This window comes from Amia ocellicauda, chromosome 22, assembly GCF_036373705.1.
Source record: "Amia ocellicauda isolate fAmiCal2 chromosome 22, fAmiCal2.hap1, whole genome shotgun sequence".
NCBI classification, from domain to species: domain Eukaryota; kingdom Metazoa; phylum Chordata; class Actinopteri; order Amiiformes; family Amiidae; genus Amia; species Amia ocellicauda.
Window position 1 is genome coordinate 2,432,190 of NC_089871.1, and position 23,039 is coordinate 2,455,228.

The 23,039-nt window shown below is 45.7% G+C and overlaps 1 protein-coding gene across 1 annotated transcript in view; it reads left to right on the top strand.

Moving 5' to 3' along the window:
• Window positions 1-23,039, top strand: part of nxn (nucleoredoxin) — a 62,382-nt gene that overhangs the window by 28,960 nt on the left and 10,383 nt on the right. Inside the window, exons 2-5 of the mRNA XM_066696368.1 lie at window positions 16,864-16,981; window positions 19,135-19,268; window positions 21,582-21,682; window positions 21,883-21,989. Of these exons, the coding sequence (XP_066552465.1) occupies window positions 16,864-16,981; window positions 19,135-19,268; window positions 21,582-21,682; window positions 21,883-21,989 (460 nt within the window). The remainder of the gene's footprint in view (window positions 1-16,863; window positions 16,982-19,134; window positions 19,269-21,581; window positions 21,683-21,882; window positions 21,990-23,039) is intronic.

A 23,039-nucleotide genomic window follows, 5' to 3' on the forward strand; every position in this document is an offset into this window, starting at 1 on the left:
AAACTTGGAGGGAATGTTCTGGAATCTGCAAAGTTAATTCAATCTTGTTAAGTGGAACAGCGTTTAAATTGGATTCAGTTCACATGTCACAGATGGGCTTGAAGTTCTGTGTTAACAAAACGTTTCCTGAAACTCATCACTTCTGATTCAGATGATGGGCTTGTGTTTTTGTATAATAACCTCTAATAATATATAGAAATGAAAATGTAAAAAGCAACCTACCCTCCGATCTCAAGCCTATGTCGAATGCTCAAGCCGACGGCCGTCCTGGGCAGCGGAGAGGAAACGATGTTGACGTGAGCGTGGGCTGTTGCTGAAGCGATCTTTCATTTCAATTGTCAATTTCGTTGGCTTGCCAAGCCGGGCGGTTGGGGGAATACAAATGATGGGAATGTCAGCACCGGCAAATTATTAACCTTTATAGCATGTGGGAGCAGACTTTCTAAATACAAACTCAATGGACTAAATTTTGCAGTTCTGTCTCTCGGGTACAAAAAAAAAAAGTCTGATTTTCCTGCTGTTTGAATTGTCACTGCAGAGGCTGTTGGCTGTTAACACTGTGCCAGTCCATCTTCTGTATCCAGTTTCTCACATGATGACTTAATTTCATACACATATGCACAAACACACCGACACCTACAGTCCCTGCTCCCTCACTGACATCAGAGCAATCGGAGCAGGGGTAGGCCAGTCCAGTCCTGGGGGGCTTTCTGGTTTTCATTCCACCTTAGTTACTCAATTGCATTATTATATTAGCATAAGAAAATCAAATCACCGGTTTATTCCAGCTCTCAATCTGTTGATAATTGAAAGAGTGCTTTCCAGCCTTGGGCCGAGGGTTGTCATGATCCCAGACTGAGCTCTTGCAGACTGGGGTTCAGCCCATACCATGACCCTCCGCTAGGCCGCAGCAGCCTGGGCCCGGGGTTCAGCTCTGTGCTGCCGGACTGTGGTGCGGAGAGGGTTGGCTCTCGTTCAGCTGCAGTGATGGGATCAAGGTGGGGTAGTCTGTACTCTCGCTGCAGGAGAACATAAACCCTCACATTTGCTTTAGCCCTACCTTTTGTTGATGTTGATTACATTGTAATTACAATAATCCCTTAATAGCCACCTTTCTGTTTGTGACGTGTGGTCCCTGTGGATTTCTTATCCTTTTTGTTGTGGCCTTTGTCTGATTTTTGTTCCTGTTCTGTTAATGCTATAATGACTGAACACATGGTTGATTTCCCCGTTTCCTCTTTCAGGTGTGTGACGTATACGCACCTTTTGTCACAATACAGTATGTTTCTGTATTCTTCAAGCGATCTGTCTGGTTTTCAAACCACAGGTTGGAATTCAATACCGGACACCAGTGGAGCAAGGCAGGCCATTTGCCACCCTCTAGTGGGTAATCTTGCCCACATTGTGAAATATCATTTACGTCAGTCTCAACTTACTCGACCCCTTTTGTCCGCCCGCATGGGAAATGGTCTTACTCACATGTTCTCTCTGCTGTAACTTTAGTGGCACGTCGTCCCACTGTTTCTCCCGAATTCCCATAAACACACATTCCACACATGTTTTGTCAGAGCTCATTAGGCTGGGCACTGGACGGCAGGGGGGCAGGGAGAGAGGCCAGTGCGTTTACAAGTTTAGTTTAGATTATTTCACTTGTCCTCGACTTATGCAGTGATCTTGATTAGCCACTGTGTGCAGCTGCAGTTTTGCGGTCCGCGTCTTGTTCTTGGTTGTGCCCTGCGGTCGCCCACTGTTTGCCAGTATTTATGTTTGTTTGTCTCCTGACCACAGAACAGACTGCAGGGACTGAGAGCAGAAGGTTTTGTTGGTTTGTTTTTTAATTTACTTTACTTTACACTGTTTCACACAATACTTTCCCTGCTCTCTGTGCGTTACTCTGCTAATTACAAACAATGGAAAATGTGAATCACGAACTGGCCCTGTGCTTCAGGAGAACGTAGCTGTTGTCAGGGATCCTGCTAGTTTATACAGGCCCTCATTGCAGCTCTTCAGTTATTGCTCTTAATTTATTTCCCCTATCGGTGTTGCATCCATCTTTCAAAACCTAATGCAGTTCATAGGACGCATTAAGCAAATGCTTCATGCTGCCCACAACAGATCAGATCGCAAGCACCTTGTTTGTGCATGCTTGCTCATCAAGCATAGTGAATTCGCTGTGTCCTGTCCTGTTTCCCTCTACTGTATACTGTACAGCACTGTGTATTATACATTGATTTATATTTAGACGTAGATAAATCAAACCGTCCATACTTCAGTCATTCAGACAGTCCTATCAGCCGGATCTTATCGCTGATCTTATCGGTCAGTCAGTCAGCGTGGCAGTCGGGCATGAAGTCCGTTAGGGAGTCTGTAAGTCAGTCCACACAGTCAGGCCCATCATTCATGCCATCGAATGCACAAGTTGAGTCAGGCTGTCAATCAGCGGGCACAGCGGTCACCCTCCCTTCCTGTTTACTCTGTCTGAAACCACTAAAAGATGTCTCCAGGGTTTCTGTTTACAGAGAACTGCACTTAACCTCCCTAAATGTTTCTTTTAGTAGTTGTCGTTAGTTTATTTTTCCTTTTTCCTTCACTCTCCCCCTTAAAGGTCTTTGAAGGGAGATTGCCTCTGAGTGTAACCAGTGTGCCCACCTCGACCGACTCGCAGTGTGTATTGTGGACGCTTCGTGGCTTCTGTACTCTAACCATCCACAAATCTGCCAGTGAGACTCGAGCCGTCACCAGCCTGTGGCAACTCCCAGCTCAGTCTCCACAGACCTGACACAGGCCCCCTCTAGTTCAGTCACTGGGGACCCCGACTGGACTACCATTGCATTGCTGTCCATCCCAGATTTCTAGTCTCCCTTGTTGCACTGATCTCAATCTGGCTGGTAAGGAAGCTGTTTTGTTCTCGTTTCTGAAATGCTAAGGGTGACTTTGGGCTCCAGGCTCTACAACGTCTTGAGGGATTTTTTAATCTCATTAAAAACAAAAACCTATCTTTAATTCCGCCGTCTCCCATAATTCTCAATCTGTTTATTCTCATCTAGTGCAGTGCCTGGGGGAGGCTTGATATTAAAGCCTCCTAAAATAGATTGTAGTTTTGTTCTGTTTTGAATTTGGAATTGGTCATTTAGTTTTTTCTTTGGTATCTATTATCAGAGCACAGAGTTTTACTTTCTTGATTTAACTGAGGCTCTTGTATATAAGCCCACACCAGGTGTCTGGAATTTGCCTGTGACCTTATTTGGAGCTCATTTACATACACTGGACGTGACGCTGCTGTTTTTGCTTTCCTGTTCTTCACCACAGTTGGTACAAACTCGTAAAACTCGAAATGCATCAAACTGCTCTGGGATGGGAATGTGATTTGTAACTTTGAGCAATTGTGGAAACTCTGATGTGGGGAGCAGAGGAGTTCAACCAAGGCAACGAGGACTGTCAGGACATCAAACGAAAGGCTTTTAATGGATTTATTTCTGTTCACTGAGCTGACTGTCCCTCTTTCTATGGCTGTTTAGACCAACCGAGGAAAAGCAAAGCCACATCCTGAGAAGAGAAACAGTGCGACACAATTGTGATTCTAAACATAGTTGAACAGATAAAGCTGTTGTTTCTTGTTTCTTGGTGTTTTTTTTATTTTTCTTGAAGGTAGTTAAAAGTTTAAACATGGTCTCACATTATGGTTTTCCTGTCAAACGGGACTCTACCTACTTTAGCTTTTGGCAGCCCTTGAAAGTGTCTCGTTGTGTGCTGAAAGCACTGCACTCTCCTGCTTCTCACTTACACCAAACAGCTTGAATTGTTTAAAACTTCAGAACAGGAAAATAAACCGAATGACACATTAAGGAAAGAAAATAAGAGACTTCTGTGCTAGAATGCACATGACAAAACACGTCTCTGAGAACGTTTGATTTCTGTTGATTCGTTCCTTGCGTTTCCTTTGCCGTGGGTGAGCGGTGTTGGATGATTGTTCTGCCTGATCACGGATTCGTATGAATTGATTTATATTTTGCGTGGTTGCTAGTTAAGTGGATATAGCGATGGCTCATTCTGAACTAGGTGCTGTGGTGGTGACGGATCAGGCCTGTTTATCCAAAGGTTCCCAATTGAACCCCTGGCTGTGCTACTGACTGTGTCCCTGAGTGAGTCGCTGGGCTCCTGTGTGACTTAAGACTGAGGCACTATTGTCAGGGCCTCTGCAGCCGCAGTACAGCTGTTCGTACATAGATCACTCCCCTGTTCTCAGCGCTTGGATAAAAGGCTAAATTCTTCCTATTATTTTTATTGTGGAATCCTTGGTGTCATTTTTTGGCTAAGCACTATAGCAATGGTCTGGACAGTGGTGATCTTCATCCCAGGCCTTCCCCTATTAAACAGTCTTATCCGTCTTCTGTGGATCATTGTCTTGATCTTTCTGGTTGGCGTCACCCTGGAGCTATCGCACACGTCAGATGGACAGGAAGAAAGGATACGGCCCTTCGTTCTCTGGGCTTATTAACCCTCTTGGATGTGCAAAGGCTTTGAGCAACTCGTACCAGATGTGATCAGAGGGAAGGCCCAGCCAGGGCTGCAGTCGCATCCAAGTCTGACCTTTGATCCCGTGGCTGCGGGAGAGCTAGATAAGGCGCCAGAGCTGTGTCTGTAACGGGCAGGGCACAGAGTGTTTTTAATCTCCGCCACATTGACCTTGACTTGAGCACCAGTCGTGTATTCTCCCAGCCCGGTGCAAAAATGCAGCTAGTAAACTATGGCTGTGATGGCACAAGCCTCTTTAGGCCAGTAGTGGGTCATACCAGAGGCACCATTACCCCTAGCAGGTGATATTTTGGATAAGAGTATTCTGGTAGCATTGATGCAAGTACAACACAATAACGCCGTCACAAAGCTGGGAGTATAACACAGCGCTAAGAATAGCGTTGGAAACATTTAACTGCTCCTGATCTCGGTACCTTAATAGCACAACTCTGGGAAGGGATAAGCTGACACACACAATCATTTTAGTCTGAGCTTCATTCATATGAATAGAGAGATCATGGAAATGTACACTCTTCACACTACAATATTGTTTCATAGTGGAGTTTTGTCCGGTTTGGTTCTGTTAATATTTGGAGCAGATCTCGATCAGACTCGGACTCAGAGTCGGACTCCTGCTAAAAGACACGGCGGCGTCAGTGAGTTGGCGGAGACCTTCTCTACATGAGAAAAATATTGCCTGTCTGAAGAGAGCATGTGTGTTCTGTCTGTGTCCTCTGGAGTCTGACACAGAATCTGCTGATCACAGTTCTGGCTGGAGTTCTCCTCCTGTCACTGCACTGCACTGTGGGCCAGCTGGGGGGGAGGTTGATGGGAGCAGCAGGCTTTGAAGAAGTGGCCTGGTGTTTATTTAAAGTTAGTTTTTCTTGCAGCCACCTCCTCTTAAAGGTTTCATTTGATGAAGTGTGTTAGTGTGTGTGTGTGTGGGGGGGGTGCAAGGCCACATTCTTGAACTCTGACCTCTCCCCTCCTCGGTACTGCTCAGTACTGGGAGCCTGTCTGTCCCCCAGCTGTCTGTCGACTCCAAAGTGCCCACTCTCCAAACCAACCCTCGTCAGAGCACTCCCGGGGACTTCAAAGACTGCATCTGCCAGTCATAATTCAGACAGCCGTGCAGTTTGCACCCTTAAGAGGAGACTATTGCCGTGGCCCTCTTTGTATTTGCCATTAGTTCTTAACTAGGTTCCAGTTGGTTGAACTTCGTTGGGAGAGTTTAAACTTCAAACGCCTCAGCATTGATTCCTATGGAGCGCCTGTCTGCTCAGATTTACACACGCCATGCTTAAATAGTCTTTACTCCGTTCGCTCAGCAGGCATCTTCACAGTTTTTGGTATGCCGAATTAGTGATCAGCAAACTGTGGAGAGATACCATCATCAAATATGTAAAGTTCAATTAACAATATTCATTACGTTAAAACGAATCATTGTAGAACATTGTTTCCAGCGAATAACAGACTGTCAGCTGCAGCTGCATATAGTGGCTAATGAAAACCCAATGTGTGTGCAGACGTTTCAAAAAGCGCGTGATGAGAAATACTGGAAAACAGGACTGATTCCCTGTGCAAACACGCAGGAAACGGTGAACCTGTAATGGCTAAGAGGTGATTTTTAGTGCAGGGGGGTACTTCTGGGCTCTTTCCCAGTCTTTTAAACAGTGTTAGATGTTTAGATCACCTATAAAAAGTTTTGACTGCCCCCCCCCCCCCCACTTTACCAGCTGTCCGAGCAGATGGGAGTTGGAGCTTTAATGTGAGGAAGAGGAAAACAGACTTAATGGATGCAGACACTGACCGCTGTGTTGCCCGGCGTCATTTTCTTCTTAAAATTGTGCCTCCGGCAGCAAGACCCCTGCACTGCCCCTCTCTCTCTTTCTGTCGATACCTGACTTACAGGATCAGATTTATGTCCCACTTCTCACAAATCCCTTTAAAAAGGTTTGAAATGCAACTTTCTGTACCATGGGGTCAGTCTGTACTCAACCTGGCATGTGATCTGCTCAGCTTAGATTCATTAAAACCTGGCATGGAGTCAGTTATGGTTACGTTATGGAAAAAACACGTTTTCGTGGACGTGCCATGCGTGTGTACGTGCGTGTGTGTGTGCCTTTTCCCTTTGTGCAATGTGTATATATTTATATCGCCATCAGCAGGATTGTCATCTTTAGTCAGTCTGATGCTTAATGGAGGCCTTTCCTACATTCTCCCAACCATCATCTCTATTGCATTTATTTTATCCATTATTTCCTTCCTCCAAACGTACTTCCTTAAACTTCCCTGTGTGTCAAATCCCCTTGCTTTGTAGATCTATCTACTCCTTGCACATCCTCTTATGTGTATATTAACCATGCAAACTAACTTCTATAGAGTATGCAGCCCCACGAGGGGAATAGACAATCCTGAGAAGTTTCCCACAAGCCCCTCTCTTAACTCCTCTGGGTCTGAACTGTGAGTGTGTTTTTACTGTGCCAAGAGAGCTGCCCAGGGCTTCCTCTGTGTGCTTAGACTTTATTGGCTTATTATGCACTGTAACCCCAGTGCTTGTCACTGAGATTTATGAATGTCCGCCATGCACTGCACTGCTCTGCACAGATGCGTAGAGCAGGGCCGACTTGGGTAAGATTCATAGCTTGCGTGCTTCAGCTATAAATAAGTGAACTCGTATACATTGTTTTCTTGTCAGTGAGATCATGGGCAGTACTCGACTGGTAGCTCCCCATCATAAATGACGGATTCCTCGATTTAAGACATTGAACGCTACCTAAAAATGTAAATAATCCCTTTCGTTTCACCTGGAGCTTCAAACGATTACTCTTTAAACTGCAGGTCGTCTGAAGGCTGTGTTCTACGTCGTTTGATGTCCTGGGTAGTTTTTCCAAAGCTGTTCTGTTTATTTTTGCACATAATTGCACCAAAAAGGTTTTCTACTTTTTTTCTTTGTTTTGTTTGATTTGAATACTTGGCAAATCGTATGTAGCAGTACAGTCATATGGTAACCTAAAGACACCACTTCAAATCCTCAAGTACTCACTCCCCCCCCCCCCCCGTTCCCTGGTGTATAAAGACACTCAGGCACAAACTGTAACTCGCTCCTCTTCCTGGCTTGTAAAAGTCCCCGTCCAGCTGTGGGTCAGCGCTGGCCCGGGCTGTGTGTGGTCTGGTGTGTGGAGTGGCAAGGTCTTTAATGTCTGTGCGAGAAGATTTGACCTTTTGTGAGCGATGAAAGGACACCAAACCTCATTAAACACTATGGGGCAGCAGCTCTGAGGAGTCATAGGTGTGTATGGTAGATGCCATCATAAATCACATGATTGTTGGATTGGATCAAACTCCACGATCATGGTACCCCCTCCCCCCAGAGTCACTACACTGAACTGCAGCTCCTCAATGGCTGGGCTGTTCACAGAGTGGAGATCTGACAGGAACACCTCTCTCTCTTGTGGAAATACAAGTCAGTCTATTTATCATTGTGCTCATCCCACAAGCTCCGCAGGGCTTTCCTGTACATGAAATATCACTGGCACTGTGCAGGCCTAGGCGTTCCCAGACGATTGTCAACAGCGCCCCCCCGCCAGGTGCCCCGTGAGGGGTCAAGTGAAGGTCTGCGATGGGGGGTGAGGGAGGGATTGGGCCAATGTATATTCTCCCCATAAGGGACACAGTCTGGGACTTTTAACTCTTTTACACAGCAGTTTGAGATTCCCCGGTATTGAATCTTTTTATTTATCAAGCTAACTGATGGCCATGTATTAAAAACACAAAACATTTATGTTCCTGTTCTTGGTTTGCCTGAGACAGACCTGCCCCCCGAGGACAGCTTCATCAGTAACACACTGACAGTAATAGGAAGTCAGCGAGGGCCACATCCTTAAGCTATAAAGCTCTAAAAGATTATCTTTTGCCATTGCTTTAATCAAAACTGTGTGCCTTTCATGCAAATGTTGCTCATTTTTATGCTACTTGTGAACACGTGTGAATAAATCGATGAAAGTAAAACTACAAAAGCATGTTCATTACCCCCCTAAAAGTGTTTTTTTTGTTATTGTTTTTCTATTTTGTTTTTAAGTTTTGGCAATGAAAGGGTGCAATAGTCCCTCTCTCCTGACCGTTATCTATTGCTGTGACCGATCCTGGCCAAGCGAAAACAATGGCACATGAATTGTGACCAGACTCGTTTCTCTAGATCTCGGTTACTCCAGGGGCTGTATTTGACAATTCACCCTTGTGTCAGAGATCGGTGAGTGGTTTGTTGTGTATTCCCCCAGCAGTGAAGCAGCAGTGAGAGAGACCAGTACAGTCAGCCCTGGAGGGGGTCTTGAGGATTTTAAGAGCGGGGCGATCTAGAAGCTTTTAAGGACATCTGCCAAGAACCTCTCTGTACTGTATTAGATTACCTTTTCGTGAAAGACTGAGAGATAGAAATTATTTTTGGCAGATGCCGCGGAGAGTTTTTCCATGGGCAGTAAGTGGCGGCCCTGACTGGTCCATTGTTAGCTGGTGATGGCCAACTGAAGTGCCTCCTTGTGCCCATTTAGTCCAGGCAGGCCCTGTTGATGTTGTGCCAGTACAGCGTGTGTGGGCGTCCCAGTGGCACTACCAGGGGGTGAGGAACATCCGACTGCGCAGGGCAAGGGAAATGTTCGGCAAAAGCGATCATGGGTTATTTGCCAGTTTTACTTTACACGTAATTCATGTCGTAGGTAAGTCAATCTGCACATGCAGGGAGAAAAAGCAGTAAAACACATTTCAGAGCCCTAGTCAGACAATACTCTCTGCTGTTTTTTTCAGCACGCGGTGCAGTGATGTTCTTCCTGACTGTGAAGAACCTGATTTACAGGTTCCTTTAGGTAGTTTCTTTTTCATTTTATAACAGAACGTGAAAAAAACGTTTTTAATTCAACTTCGTATGGCAGGAATGATCAATATGGCCACAATCCCCCAGTAGCACCGAAAATATTCAATATCAAGATATTCACTTGGAGGTTATATCTGGATGGCCAAGATAAACAAGGGGTCAAAGGTTAGTATATTAAGGGGAAAAAAAACATACGATATATATATATTGTTTTTTCCCCATACATAATTTACCATTGACCTCTCTCTCTCTCTCATATATATATATATATATATATATATATATATATATATATATATATATATATATATATATAGAATGTCTTTTAAATTGACTGTAAGAGTGGGGGGTTGCTGCGCTCTTCACATTTGCAGTGGCAGGGCAGTCTGTGGTAACCGAGCCAGGACAGACTCCTGCCCCTCGGGGTTAAGGCAATTTCTTTCTCTCCGCCCCCAGTGGATGTGCCCTTTGACCTTGCAGGAGAGCCCTGGGGTGGCCACAGTCTGCCTGCTTCCCTGTGACACTGACACCATGAGCAGCACCCTGTCAACACCACAGCATTGTCCTTCCAGTCTCCTGCAAAGGATATAAAAGCAAAACCCAAACGGACTTCACAGAATCCCGGCTCCGGTCGTGCAGCCAGATTCCATCTATCTGCTCCGGCACAAACCCGCTGAGCCGATCTCTCCCCCTGCCTTACCCTCCTGGCTCCCCGCTACCTATTTGTTGCAAAACCATTAATTCCCCCCCGCCCCCCCAGCTTTATTAGCGCGACACCGCAGCGTTGCAGTGACACGGCCTGACCGGGGAGCGGGGCGGTTTCCATGGGAACGACCACATGGCAAAAAGCGATTTCGTTCTGTGCTCGGCGGTGCCTTCCACTAGCAGTGGCAGCTCTATGAATATTTTAGAAGATAAATATGAGATTTCTATAACATGCATAATGTTGGAAGTGAGGGTGGCGGGGGATCCCCTGCAGAGAAGGGTTTGCAGGATTTGTATAAAGAAAGTAATAGTACTTTCTTTATTTTCAAAATCCCCTTTTTTGTTTTGTTTGTTTTAATTTAAATGGCCTGTGGGATTTCGCACAGCCAGGGTGGGGGGTGTAATTGCCAGCCTAAGTGTGCTGAATATCTATCTGAACGCGAGGCCATAGAAGAGAGAGGGGCGTGCATCCCGGCCTGCGTTTCAGATGGTTCCCGTCGCAGCGTTCCCCGTGACTTGCAGACAGAAGTGGGGCAGATGAGTGACGCCCATTACAGCTGCCATTATTAACGCTCCCCAGTGAATACAAGCTGATTGCGATTTACCGATCTTCCCTCCCACCTGTTGAATACATGCATGACTTACGGGTGGTAATTAAATGCATCCATTTTGCAATTGTAGGGAGATCGCCACGTCTCCATAGTAAAGACGTGAAGAGTCCAGCATATTAAAATGTTTTTGGGAATTGCATCTCAGTCCCGCTCATGATGGATTATTCCCCCTGTGTGGCTTTATAAACAGGAGGGTCAACATTTGGATGCAGACGTACAATAATCATGCTGCTTTGGAATTGAATTAGAAACCGCCTGATTTTGGTTTGTCGCTGATGTTCTAACCCCAGCTGCTGGTGCTGAGGAGGATTACATGGCTTCAGCTCCACAGTCAAGTGGCACACTGTTGCCCAAACTTTGCTGGACAGGGATGGGTAGAGGTCAGCTGGGCAAGCACACCAGCACCTCCCTGTGGCGTCTTGGGCACCTGCAGGTTGAGATCACCAGTGGTCTCAAGCTGCATCAAATCCCCTGATTATTACTACAATTTATTTATTAGCAAACACCCTTCTCCAGGGTGACTTAGTTTATGTTGTAATAGAGGGAGCACATCATTTTTTGCAGTGGTGGATGGCATTCTGGAGGACGAATTCCTGTGGGCCCAAGGACTTTCGGTCTCTCTCTGTGAGTGCGTCTGTGCCGCTCGGCCGCCACTTATCGTAAGAAGAGACTTGGGAAATGAGCGGATCATTTCATCTGTAGTGGAGAGGGAGGAGGGAGAGGGGAAATGCAGGGGGGAGGGCGGACAGACATGGAGGGGGGTTTAGATGAATAATCACAAAAAATGAACCAGATGTGCGAGGGGCTGCAAGGCTGCTCTGCACTATAGGGGCTGCAGCAGTTCAACCCAGGGGGGCTCGCAGTCCTTAAAGTGCAATAACACTGGAGCATGAAAACAATTACAGCCAGAGAGTGGGGCGGTGTGGAGTTTTCCCTGATTCGGGACCCCTGAAAACAGGCCTGCTGTGTTAGAGAACCAAAACAAAGCAGACATTGGAAAACTAAATTATGAATGAGTGTACTGGTCAGAGCCACGCTGTTTCTGGCTCTGATCTGTCAACTGGATGTGGTGCACAGGTGTTGAATCGGCCAGTCACACAGCAGGACACTATGATACGAAACAGAGTGGTTTGGTACCTGATTCACAGTCTGGTCATTTAAACTGCACCAAATTTAAACTAAAATGTGTTGCTTAAGAACTGTAAAAAATGTATGAGTAAGTGAAATGGCGTGATGAATAACATAAATCTCCCTGTATGTGTATTCTATACTGCTGGTCTTTAATCGAGGCAGGAAGTCAGCTGTGTCATTTGTGTGGTGTGCGTCTGCAAGTGAGGAATATATCTGCGCACTACAGCAACCCCAGACCACCTAGTATAATCACATTACCATTAACTCTCTTAACCCCAGCTAAAATAGCAGCTCGACACTAAACAGACATGAGTTTCAGTTTATTTTTCCCAGCCTTAACTGGTTTATCTCCCTCAGGGGGGTGTACTTACTATATTTAATTTAAAAGTGCCGAAATCCAATCCCAAAATCCCCAGACTAATAACCCAGGACACTCGCTATCCCTTGTGTCCTGAAACTGTGGAATTCTGCTATCAAAGAAAAGGGAACCAATTTGTCCTTCCAAGTGTTCTGGAATATCATGAAATAATATTTTTTAGAACACTTTTTCTGCCAGGTAAACATACTTTCCCGAATATATTCTGACACTGTAAACTTTGACCTTCATTTCTTCTGGTCACCACTATATCTGGTGTAAAGTTCTCAGGTTTTACAGTGGAATTGGTACCAGAACATGAATTGTCCAATCCAGAACCCCCATTTTCAATTTGATTTTTTTCTAATGTAAACAGCTTGAGGTCCAGTATCTGACAGCTCAGGCAATGGGATGCACCCGATTTTTGCTTTATCTGTGTAATGTTAGTGTTAGTGAAGAAGGCTGCTTCGCTCTGTGTAGATCCCATGTCTGTGCAGGCAGAGTTGTGTGCGTTAGGGGGAAGGTTTCTCAGGCCAGACTGTAGTTTACACTGCCAAGGAAAAGCTCTTCAAAGGAACTATGCAAGCAATGCGGTCTGAGGCGAATCGTTACAAATGGGACTGTTTTACTTTCTTCTAAATATTTTTACAGTCCTTTGAAAGAAGTACACTCATCAAAATAGAAAAGTGCATTGTTGAGCTGCCCAAAGTGTGTGGTTGGATGCACTGAGAGCTGGAGAGGATCTGGGTTGGGGGCTTACTGGGTGCAGAGCAGAGTTTTTACACTCTTGCGCAAATCCTATTGTGATGTCTTTGGAGTTTAAACTCCATGTGCTGTCAGAATGGATCTGGGGCTGTTTTAAGTGGAAGCAAATGCTGGCTTTTAACATTCTTGACACTGCTTAATACCTCCCGTCATATTTAATGTGTTTAATGAGGGATGTGTTGGAGAATTCAACATGGTGCATCTTTGTAGCCATCTTGCATGGCTGTAGGTCTCCATACCCTGTCTTACAGCTGGGAATCCTGGGTTCCCAAGTACACTACAGCACTGCCGCCCAGTCCCAGCCCAATGAAGAAGCTCAGAACTCATTCTTAGTTCCACATGCTCCTCATTTAAGCATTGTGGGTCCAAACGCTGTGAATCTTGGCCTACAGAGGTCTGTTGTACATCTGACTACATTGTGCATTTGAAAGCTCTACATTGTGTAACTTTCTCACTGCATAGTTTTACAGGTTCTTGATTTTGATGCCTTTGAAGTCGCCGTGGATAAAGATATCATCTAGATAGCTCAGTTTTAATGTATGCAAATATGTTTTATGGTGGGCCCAGCTGCAGCCAAGCTGGAATGTAAGAGTGTATACATTTTTCAGGTGGGAGGAGTTTCTCTTCGTTGGCTGTACGGAGAGAGACGTCTGCAAATTGCCTTTGTGTTGCTGGAAGTCATTTATCCAATTGTTGTTGTTACAGAGCAAGCCGTGCTGGAACTGATCTAGTCTGATTTATACCGTTCTGGTCTCCCATCTGGTTCCACTGGTAATGAACTCTGCTTGAAGCCTAATTTGGGTGCTGTTGTCCAGACAGTGTTGGTTCCAGGCCCGGGTGCGTCATGGCTAACCGTGGCCGCTCTCCATTGGTCCAGGACTCGGTAGGCTTTGAGGTGGCCAAGCAAGAGCGCCCCCTGTGTCTCGGAAGGTGTGCTGATATTTTTGCTATGGACACACGATTTTAAATGTAAATAAAAAAAAAAAGTGGCCAATACAACCAACAAAGCAGTGATAATCAGAAAAATGAAAAAGTGCTTTCCATCCTGAGATTTGAAGGTGCTTTAAAACACCAGGTTGACATTCTCTAAGCCTATATTTTATTTATTTATTTATTTATTTATTTATTTTTCAGACCTTGCCGTTTTCTAATAATGCCCAGAATTCCTCACTCCCAACCCCAGAAACAGTGAGTTTTTGTACATGGCACGGCCCCAGACACCTGTCTGGTTTTACCATTACTGCTGAGAGCTCCTGTATTGAGTTCCTTTAGTAGGAGGCGGGGGTGGGTGGGAGGTTGGGGCTGTGTAACCTGACCTGTTTGTTGATAGTTTTCCAAGTCATCTGGATTAAGCGTCTCACCCTCAGTAATGGCTAGGGAACTCCTCCTGTCTCCCCTCTCCCGTCTTCCCTCGCCTGACCTATACTTCACTCCTTCATCTCTTTTCATCCTTTGCTTTCCTGGAAATTATAGAGGCAAATACCTTTACTAAATTAAAAAAAAAAAAAAAAAAAACACACACACACACAACATGCCCAGAAGCAGCAGGACTTAAACCACACCAGCATTCAGCTTTCCAGAGGAGGAACCTGATATGTACGGCATAATTATTAAAAGAAAACCTAAAAAATAAATTCAATAAAATATAAATTGCTGTAGTTTGCAAGACTGTTCTGCTGTTCAGGGTACCTTAACTGAAAAGTGTGGTGTAATTGTTGACCGTGGCAACCTGGAGCATTTGTGTTGGAATAGGGACAGTGATGTGAACAAGTCCAGTTGGTCTTGGCCCCACTCACACTTTCTCTCTCTTTCGTTTTTTCTTTCAGTCTCTCTCTCTCTTTCTCTGAGCCAGACTTTGAGACGGACAGAAGTGGTAAAGTTGCCAGGTTCCAGAGTGATGTCATGGTGTCTGACTGGGACTCGGACCCATGCCATCTTGAATTTTAGCTCCTGGCTTGGGTAGCTTGTCTCCCCACCCTCTCAGAGCTCGCTCTATCTAGCGGTGAACATTCTGCCATTGTAGCAAAGGGATCTGACTAACAGACAATCGGACAGACCTACAGATAGCCCATTCAGTTAGATATCGGTTAGTCGCAAAGATACAGCATGGCAGGATTCTGATTCTCGTCTTATTTCAGGATTGCCCATCAGTCTCTAGATTCGATTGCTGTTTTTGGGTAGAAATGTGGATGTTCTGTAAGACACTCTTGCATTTTGTAACCGAGTGTCCTACAGCAAATGGTAGATATTTGGAGTGTTTGAAACCGACAGCTGTGCCATCATACTTCTCAAACAGCAGTCCGACGCGTCTGTAGCAGTGATCTCTCCCCCTGCGCTCCGCCTGTTCCTCTGTGAATTATTTACACGTTTGTCCCGACAAGAGCATGAAAAGAACGCCCACAGAAATTGGGCCTTGGAGCGACGAGCAAAAAGCCTTTGTCAAATGTATTTTTTGTATTATATTTATTTATTTATTTATTTCCCCCTTCATTTATTATTGCTTTATGCTGTGTTCTTACAAAAGATGCTACCACGCTCAGATATTCTCTCAGAAGCTCCCTCCGCAGAGTCCCTCTCTTTAAACTGGAATCAAGCAACAGCGCAAACTCCTCTTCGCCTTCAGCAAATGCATTGAGGGCATTTCGGCAGAAAGAGAAAGCAGAATAGGGGTTGTAATTAGAGTTTGCTGAGGGATTTAACGAAACCACATGATTGTTAGGGACCAACTGGATGGTGTAGATGTATGACGGTCTGAAATACTACTTTATATCTAATATGGGACGTCTCCCTTCACCAGAACTGTGACCACCAGTGCATTTTGTGATAAAAGGACAGTTCGGTTGTCGGTACGGCCAGCAAAGATAGAAGTTGGTGAGGGCTCCTGTAACATACTATCAACTCAGATCAGAGGGCAAAAAAAACAACTCTCTCTGCAACTGCACTGTGGGATAATGGTACATTATTCCTTTGACTGACTAGGAAAAGCATTACAGCAGTACTACGTCCTTATTAAAAGCATTGTGAACAGCTGTCTTCTGGTACTTGTTTCTGGGCCAATGCTTGTGGCAATATGGAGTATAATGTATTGCTATTGCTGCACTATAATGAATGCTAGATTTGGTCTTTTGGCAGTCGCTGGAAAATGTGATTTTTGGACTTGCCACAGAGCCAGCTCTGGTTTCTAACATTCATGTTAACGGTTGCATCCAACCCATTTCCCAGCATGCTCTGTAAGAATCTCGGGCACGATCAGATCTCTTATCTCGGCAAGACATCACTCTTCTCTGCGTCTTGGTGTCTGCAGAAACGTCATGCAGTTTAAACCCACCCCCCTACCCTTCCCCCCATTCTAAAGCGGATTAATTGTGGTATCGTCCCATCTCCTGCTAAATGACTCTGAGGCAGAGCTGTTGAATTCAACATTTTCATGTGGTTGGGAGGAGAGCGATAGGGTGAGCGAGCGAGAGTATACGAGCGAATACCTGCTCAATCTGCCTGTCTGATTCAATGACCTTTCAGTCTCAAAGGCCGCTGCTAATGTATATAAATCACTTGATTGTATGTCTCTCATAATCCTGGGGTCCATTATGAGAGATCCATGCCTGTAAAAATGTCCTACAGTGCAGTATCACCAGTTCCATTTGATACATATTGGGCTCTCCCTGTTCAGTTTTGCTCCTATTCTTCCATGTCGATTGCTGTAATTGTATCTGCTGCTGCATTGTAGCAGACTGTTTTCCCAGGTATGTGTAGTGCATTGTACACTTTGAGACTTTTATTGCAAGTCACTCTGGACACAGGTGTCTGCAAGGTGAATGAATGAATATTGGGTTTCTCCTGCAGGTGTGCTCCTCTGTCCTTCAGTTTCCTGTGCATTCACGCTCTGTCCTTCTCTCCCCCCCTCTCCACAGATGAAGCTGTGGAATAAGTACAAGGTGACCAGTATCCCTTCCCTGGTGTTTGTGGACGCTGCCACGGGCAAGGTGGTGTGCCGGAATGGGCTGCTGGTGGTGAGAGATGACCCCAAAGGTGAGCATGGCTTTCATACCCTGATTCTTCCTGGTTTCAGCTAAGAATTACCCCCCCACACTTTTCCTGTTTCCGCACTTAACACTGCAGTGCTGTGAAAACAAAAAGGTTCTTGTCATGTGTAGCTTTGGTCATTCCCCAGCTGATTTGTGACACGGGGTTCAGGAATTGATGTCTCAAGCCGGTCTTAGTCGTGTGGAACATGATTGTTGAGAAACACGGATCACACGTTAAAGATCATGACTTCCTGCTCCCGAAGCTGATGAAGCCTCGATCACAGGACTGTCAGAGCCAGGGACGCTGTTCCTCCAGGCTCCTCCGCCAGATGTTTTCTCCCTGAGAATCTGCAGCTACAGATCCGCAGGACCGGGCTTGCAGTGATTACAAAGCAGGAGGCCTGAGCGTATCATTTCACATACAAAATCTTTTAACACCCTTTAACGTTGTATACTATTGAAAGGTGGAGAAAGGCTGGGAAAATGAAATATTTCATCTGGAAATGTTGAAATCAGTGCTAGGGTAGGATTTGAATAAATTACAACTTTGGATGAGAATGTATTCACTCTCTCTCAAGAAAGCACAACGGAGGTGCTGTTAGTATTTTACAGCAGAGGTTTCTAATTAAATGATGATATGCTTGCACTGTAAACAGACGCAACAAGGGAGAATAAGGCATCTATTCCAACATGTTTTTGCTTTTTGTCCTTTTTCTCCCAACTTTTTGTTTTTCATTTGATTCTTATTTTGTCACTTTTCTTTATTCGTTTGTTACTTATTCTGGTTTTTCAGTTTTCTTTTTGTCTGCCTGTGCCTCAAGCTGGGAGTTTACTACAGGCCCTGTTCATACACCCAGACCTACACATACATCTCACTGTAGGGAAATATACCGAATATCTTCCCTTGAGGAGGGTAACTAGTGACACAACAAGATCATTAGATTTGATCTCTGTTCTTGGGGTTACAGTAAGTCCCAGTGTAATACTATAGCAGATTCATGGGAGTAGCTAAGGTAGAAATGCCATTAAAACAAATGAAGTGTTACAATTTCATTTTAAATGGATAATAACGGGGTAGTTAATTCCAGACTGCCACAGCCCTCTGTGTGAAGAAGTGCCTCCTGTTTTCTGTTCTTGGGTTGTGTGTCACCAAATCCTCGTCTTTGTTGATCTGGAAGAGTGTCCTCTGGACGATACCCTTCATCAAATTGAATACCTGGCTGAAGAGATGTAAATGTCCGAATGCAATGCTGGTCTCGTCGCTCTCCTCCGCACTGCCTCCAGGGCGGCGCTATACCACTCATCGTGCGGTGCCCAGAAATGAATGCAGTTCTCCAGATGAGGTCTAACGAGTGCAGTGTAGAGTTTTAACAACGTCTCGTGTTTTAAATGCTACACTTTTAACAACATAGCCAAGCGTTTTATTTGCCTTTTTTACTGCTTCCCCTTTACCGTAGCACACTTTGCTACAGCCTTGGTTTTCTGTCTACAGTTCCTGGTGACGCTATAATTATGATTGTGTGTGTATTCCTGAATAGAAGCAAACTGTACACAGTGGCTTTTTTTTTTTTTTTTGTAACGCATAAATCACAGCTAAATGTACACTCAACAAATTCCAATTCAGCCAAGTAATACAATACTATTTGCATGATTCATTAGGCTCTGGCTGCTTCCTAGATATGTGCTACAGCAGATAGATTAATCTTTCCAAAGCTTGTACTGTGCGTGTCGGCAGAGGCGCGCGGCAGGGAGACCGCAGGGGATTGGGGGGGCACAAATCCAGTGCATTGCTCTGGGCAGATTTGACGAAATGCCCTGACATTCATTCCAGAGGATGGGTCTTATAATTACAGTAAACAAAATAATCACAAAAATAATAATAATTCAGAGGAAATGCCATGGAACGCCAATGACGTGCTGTGAGTGCGAAGTATGTAGAAAAAACTGTGGTATGACTGGCAAAATCCTTAAAGCCTCCTTTCCAATGCTTTAGTATTTTTATATATTTTAATAATTTATATGGGAATCTAAGTTAAGACGCATTAAGGTATGAGTTGCTAACTACTGGAGGGTCTCTCTTTGAGGGTGTTTCTCTCTCTCTCTCTCCATGTGTTGAGTGCAGTGATGATTGTTGCCCATGTTTGCTCTCTGTCCCAGGACTGGAGTTCCCCTGGGGGCCCAAGCCCTTTGCGGAGGTGGTGTCGGGGCCGCTGCTCAGGAACAACGGCCAGGCAACAGACAGCAGTGCGCTGGAGGGCTCCTACGTCGGGGTGTACTTCTCCGCACACTGGGTGAGTGACAACCTGGTGACCCAGACCTCAGAGGAGCAGCACAACCACAAGGGGGCCTCTAGATATTCAATGTGATAACTTTTATACGTCCCCCTGTTTTCATATACCTTGACTTCTACCCACACTGTCCCCCGGTGGCCCTCGGACAGTTGTGCACCCTCCACCCCAACCCCCACCCTAAATTCTCCCAGTTCTTACCAGCTACGGCGTGGCCGGGAATGGAGACCAGCTCAGTTCAGGGAGCTCGTGAGACCTGGGGGTTTCACTGGGTCCGCCATGTTGGAGTGTTGCGTCTCCAGAGACACCATGGTCTTCTTTTGTAACTGAGTTGGAGAGGTTGCTTCACGCCCTGCTTGAGAAACGGTGACTCTCTAATGATGGAGCGGACGATTTATTCGCTGCTTGTGGCGACACGATGGACAAAGGGTGCGACGTTACTTCGCTGCGTGACGCTGTAAGAGGCGGAGTGTCCATCAGCACTGGGAGTAACGGAGGAGCTGGAGGTACCCACAGACTGATGCACACACCCCATTGGAGGCAAGGGATTCCCAGCACAGTCGGTTCTCTCAGGGAGCGACTGATTTAGTGACGTGTTGAGTCCTCCTGTCCCTGCTCCAGCCAAGACTGGGGACTGGAGCCAGCCCAGCTCAGTTACCAGCCAGCGCCAGGGAATGGGAAACGGAGAGAAGCTTGGCTGCTTGTACTCAGTTGCAGGCTGTCTTGCAGACCCCTACTACTCTGTATCAAGACGCTTCTTCTATTTACAGACCTTTTGACTGACATTAGGCCCTCACTTTTGAGCTGGATGTAGTCTAGTGGGTTGACTTTGGCAGTAGCTTTAAGGATTTGGTCAATTTTAACCCAAGCACTACAGTTAGTGTTTGAACTCTTTGTTTGAGCTTCCTAACTTTGTCAACATGACCATGAATCAAGAAGAAGTCGAGAGACCGTTTGTACTGTGCATATGTATATCTGTAAGGCTGTGTTTAAATGCACATTTCAGTTGTGCCAGTAGTCAAGCTTTAGGTGTCCAATTGAAATGGCTACAGCTGAATTACAACAGTCGTGTAACATAGACCAGTCCTTAAAAGTTTTGTCCAGTTTAGGTCTAGCTGTAATTGTTAAGGATGGCGTTGTTCTCATAGCCCTGCTGTTGTCATGTGGGTTGCTATTGGAACGCTTTTCCAAATCATTACAAAACCACGTAAAGCAGGGCAGCACTGAACACGCGAACATGGCCAGAGAAGGAAACCAAAGAAAACAAACCTCATCATAAATTAGTATCATTATGTCTGCATTCAGTGTTTTCCAATTTAGTTTCGGTGGAAGCAGGCACTGTTCAAAGCACGGCGGGCTTCAGTTTCCCCTCAGAGCGGTATGGCAAGCACATCCGGACAAATATGGAAAGGCCTTGAACTTTAGCGTTTCCTATTTTAATTAGTCACTCGAAGGACGACTGTTGGCACAACAGGAACATGCATGTAATGCATCTGGAGAGGAGCAGCCCTGCCCGTCTATGAGGGGTCTGCAGCTTCAGGGAGAACGGAGATGGATGAAAACGCAGTGCGGTGGGAGCACAACTCCCGGCCCTGGTATTCGTCAGTCTCTCTTTCTTGGAAATGCAGCTCTGGATCGGGTTTCCACATCAGCCTGCTGCCTGCTCAGAGCGGGTTACATGCAAGGCGCTGTAAAGTTGGCAGTTTGTTGGCTGGCTCGCTTCATTGAGGCTAATAATCCTGCGGGGAAGGGGGGAGAGAAAAGAAAGAAGAAAAAAACAGGCCAGTACAAGACGTTATGAAATTTTGTCCGCCTGTGAAAAAACCTTGGAAGAAGAAACTAAACACAACAGCACCATAAATAAATAATAAATAAAAGGGTCTTATTTATTTGAATGCTCGAGCTTTGAGAGGCTTCATGTGGCTTTTCTTTTTGCGTGATTCAATGATCAGGAAGAAAAGGAATCGAATCAAGAATGAAACTGAAGCTCGGCTGAGGTTTCTGGGGTGGTTTGGGTGAATTTGTCGCAGTACCATTACACCCTGGAAACATGCGAGAGCCCCTGACCCCCTAATCTACCCGCCAGAGAGAGCTTGAATTCTCGGCTTCATGCTAATCAAGAACAAAGCGAGCTGGAGGGGATTAGCCTGGACTGTCTGATCCGTTTGTAATACAACTTCAGATGTCTTTGTATGTGTGTGTGTGTGTGTATAAAGTATATTACCAAACATACATTAATCTCAAACGCATACGCAGATGCATTGGTGTAACTCCTGGTGTAGTGGTGGTGTTAATGTGCCCCCTGTGTGTTGGCAGTGCCCACCGTGCCGCAGCCTGACGCGGGTGCTGGTGGAGTCGTACCGCACGGTGAAGGAGGCGGGGCAGAAGTTTGAGATCGTGTTTGTCAGCGCTGACAGGTGAGAACAACCCTCACACACACACACACACACACACGCGCATACATTCCATCCCCTTTTCAGATCATTAGCTACCTATATGCCCCTGTTAAATCTGAAAGCACTTCCTCCATCTAATTAACAAATGGCATTAAATGTGCGAACTATTTAGACCATCTATTTGTCTCTTCTGATGTTATATCTCGCTGTAACGCTTGCAGATCAGAAGATTCCTTCAAACAGTACTTCAGTGAGATGCCCTGGCTGGCCATCCCCTACGCAGACGAGGGTCGGCGATCGCGGCTCAACCGGCTGTACGGAATACAAGGTACGCTTTCCCATCGTGCTCTGCCACTGCTCTGGACGCCCACTTACGAAAGCTGTGTCTGAACAGTTACGGTTTCGGCTCTGTTGCTGAAGGAGACCCTGGACACGCTAGCCTGCTCAAAGCCTTCACATGAGATCAGTAGAACCTCGCCGATCTCCCGGCACAAATCACCGGATAAACTGTGAAATGTGAGCCCTGAACGCTGTGTTAAAGTGATGTGTGAAACTTAGTATGGAGTATGAGTTTCACTTGCTGGTAACTTAACGAATTAAGCCCCTAACTCGGCTACTGAAAGTGGATATGAGGGCTGGCTGGTGCTCCGTGTTTCTCCATGGCCCAGCCACGTGTGGAGAGTGGTAGCTGTACTGCTCCGAATCCCGGCCCTCTCTCCTGCCAAGAATGTATGGAATGCATTCGGGACGAGTCTGTACTCCTGCCCTACCCCCTCTCTTTTTCCTCTGTCGGCCCTGCCATTCAATATAGCACTGCTCCCACTGATTAAACATACACCACAGCGTGTCTGTTACTGATAAGGACTTTTTAAAACCAAATTGCTGCAGATCATTATCGCAAGGGAAGAGGGCGGAGGGGGTGGAAGGGAAGGAAAGAAAAAACAAAGGAATGGAAAGAAGAAAGTGGCAGCTTTGATTTCCACCTGGGAGTGGCGGTCTCTGAAAGCGACAGGTCACATCAAGGGCCCTGTGAACTGTCCGCGGCTCGGATCGTTTCACTGAAGGGAAAATAAACACTGCTGACGGACGTGGCGAGTGCAGGTGTTATGACCCACTCTATAGTTTCTATAACAGAGGAAGGGAAATGGGCCCAGGCAAGGTGTGACGATACAGTGTCTCCAGGTATTTTGTTGGTGTTCAAAGAAATAGCTGAGCTGACATCAGGTGAGTGGGGTGGCAGAGAGTGGAACAGGGGATTTGCGAGGCTAAAGAATAGAAACGGTAGAAACAAAAACAATATGGTAAAGTTATAGGTGATGTTAGGTCATTAGGCATATCTTTCCTGTCTGTCATATCCTGGTGCCTATAATCCCAGAGA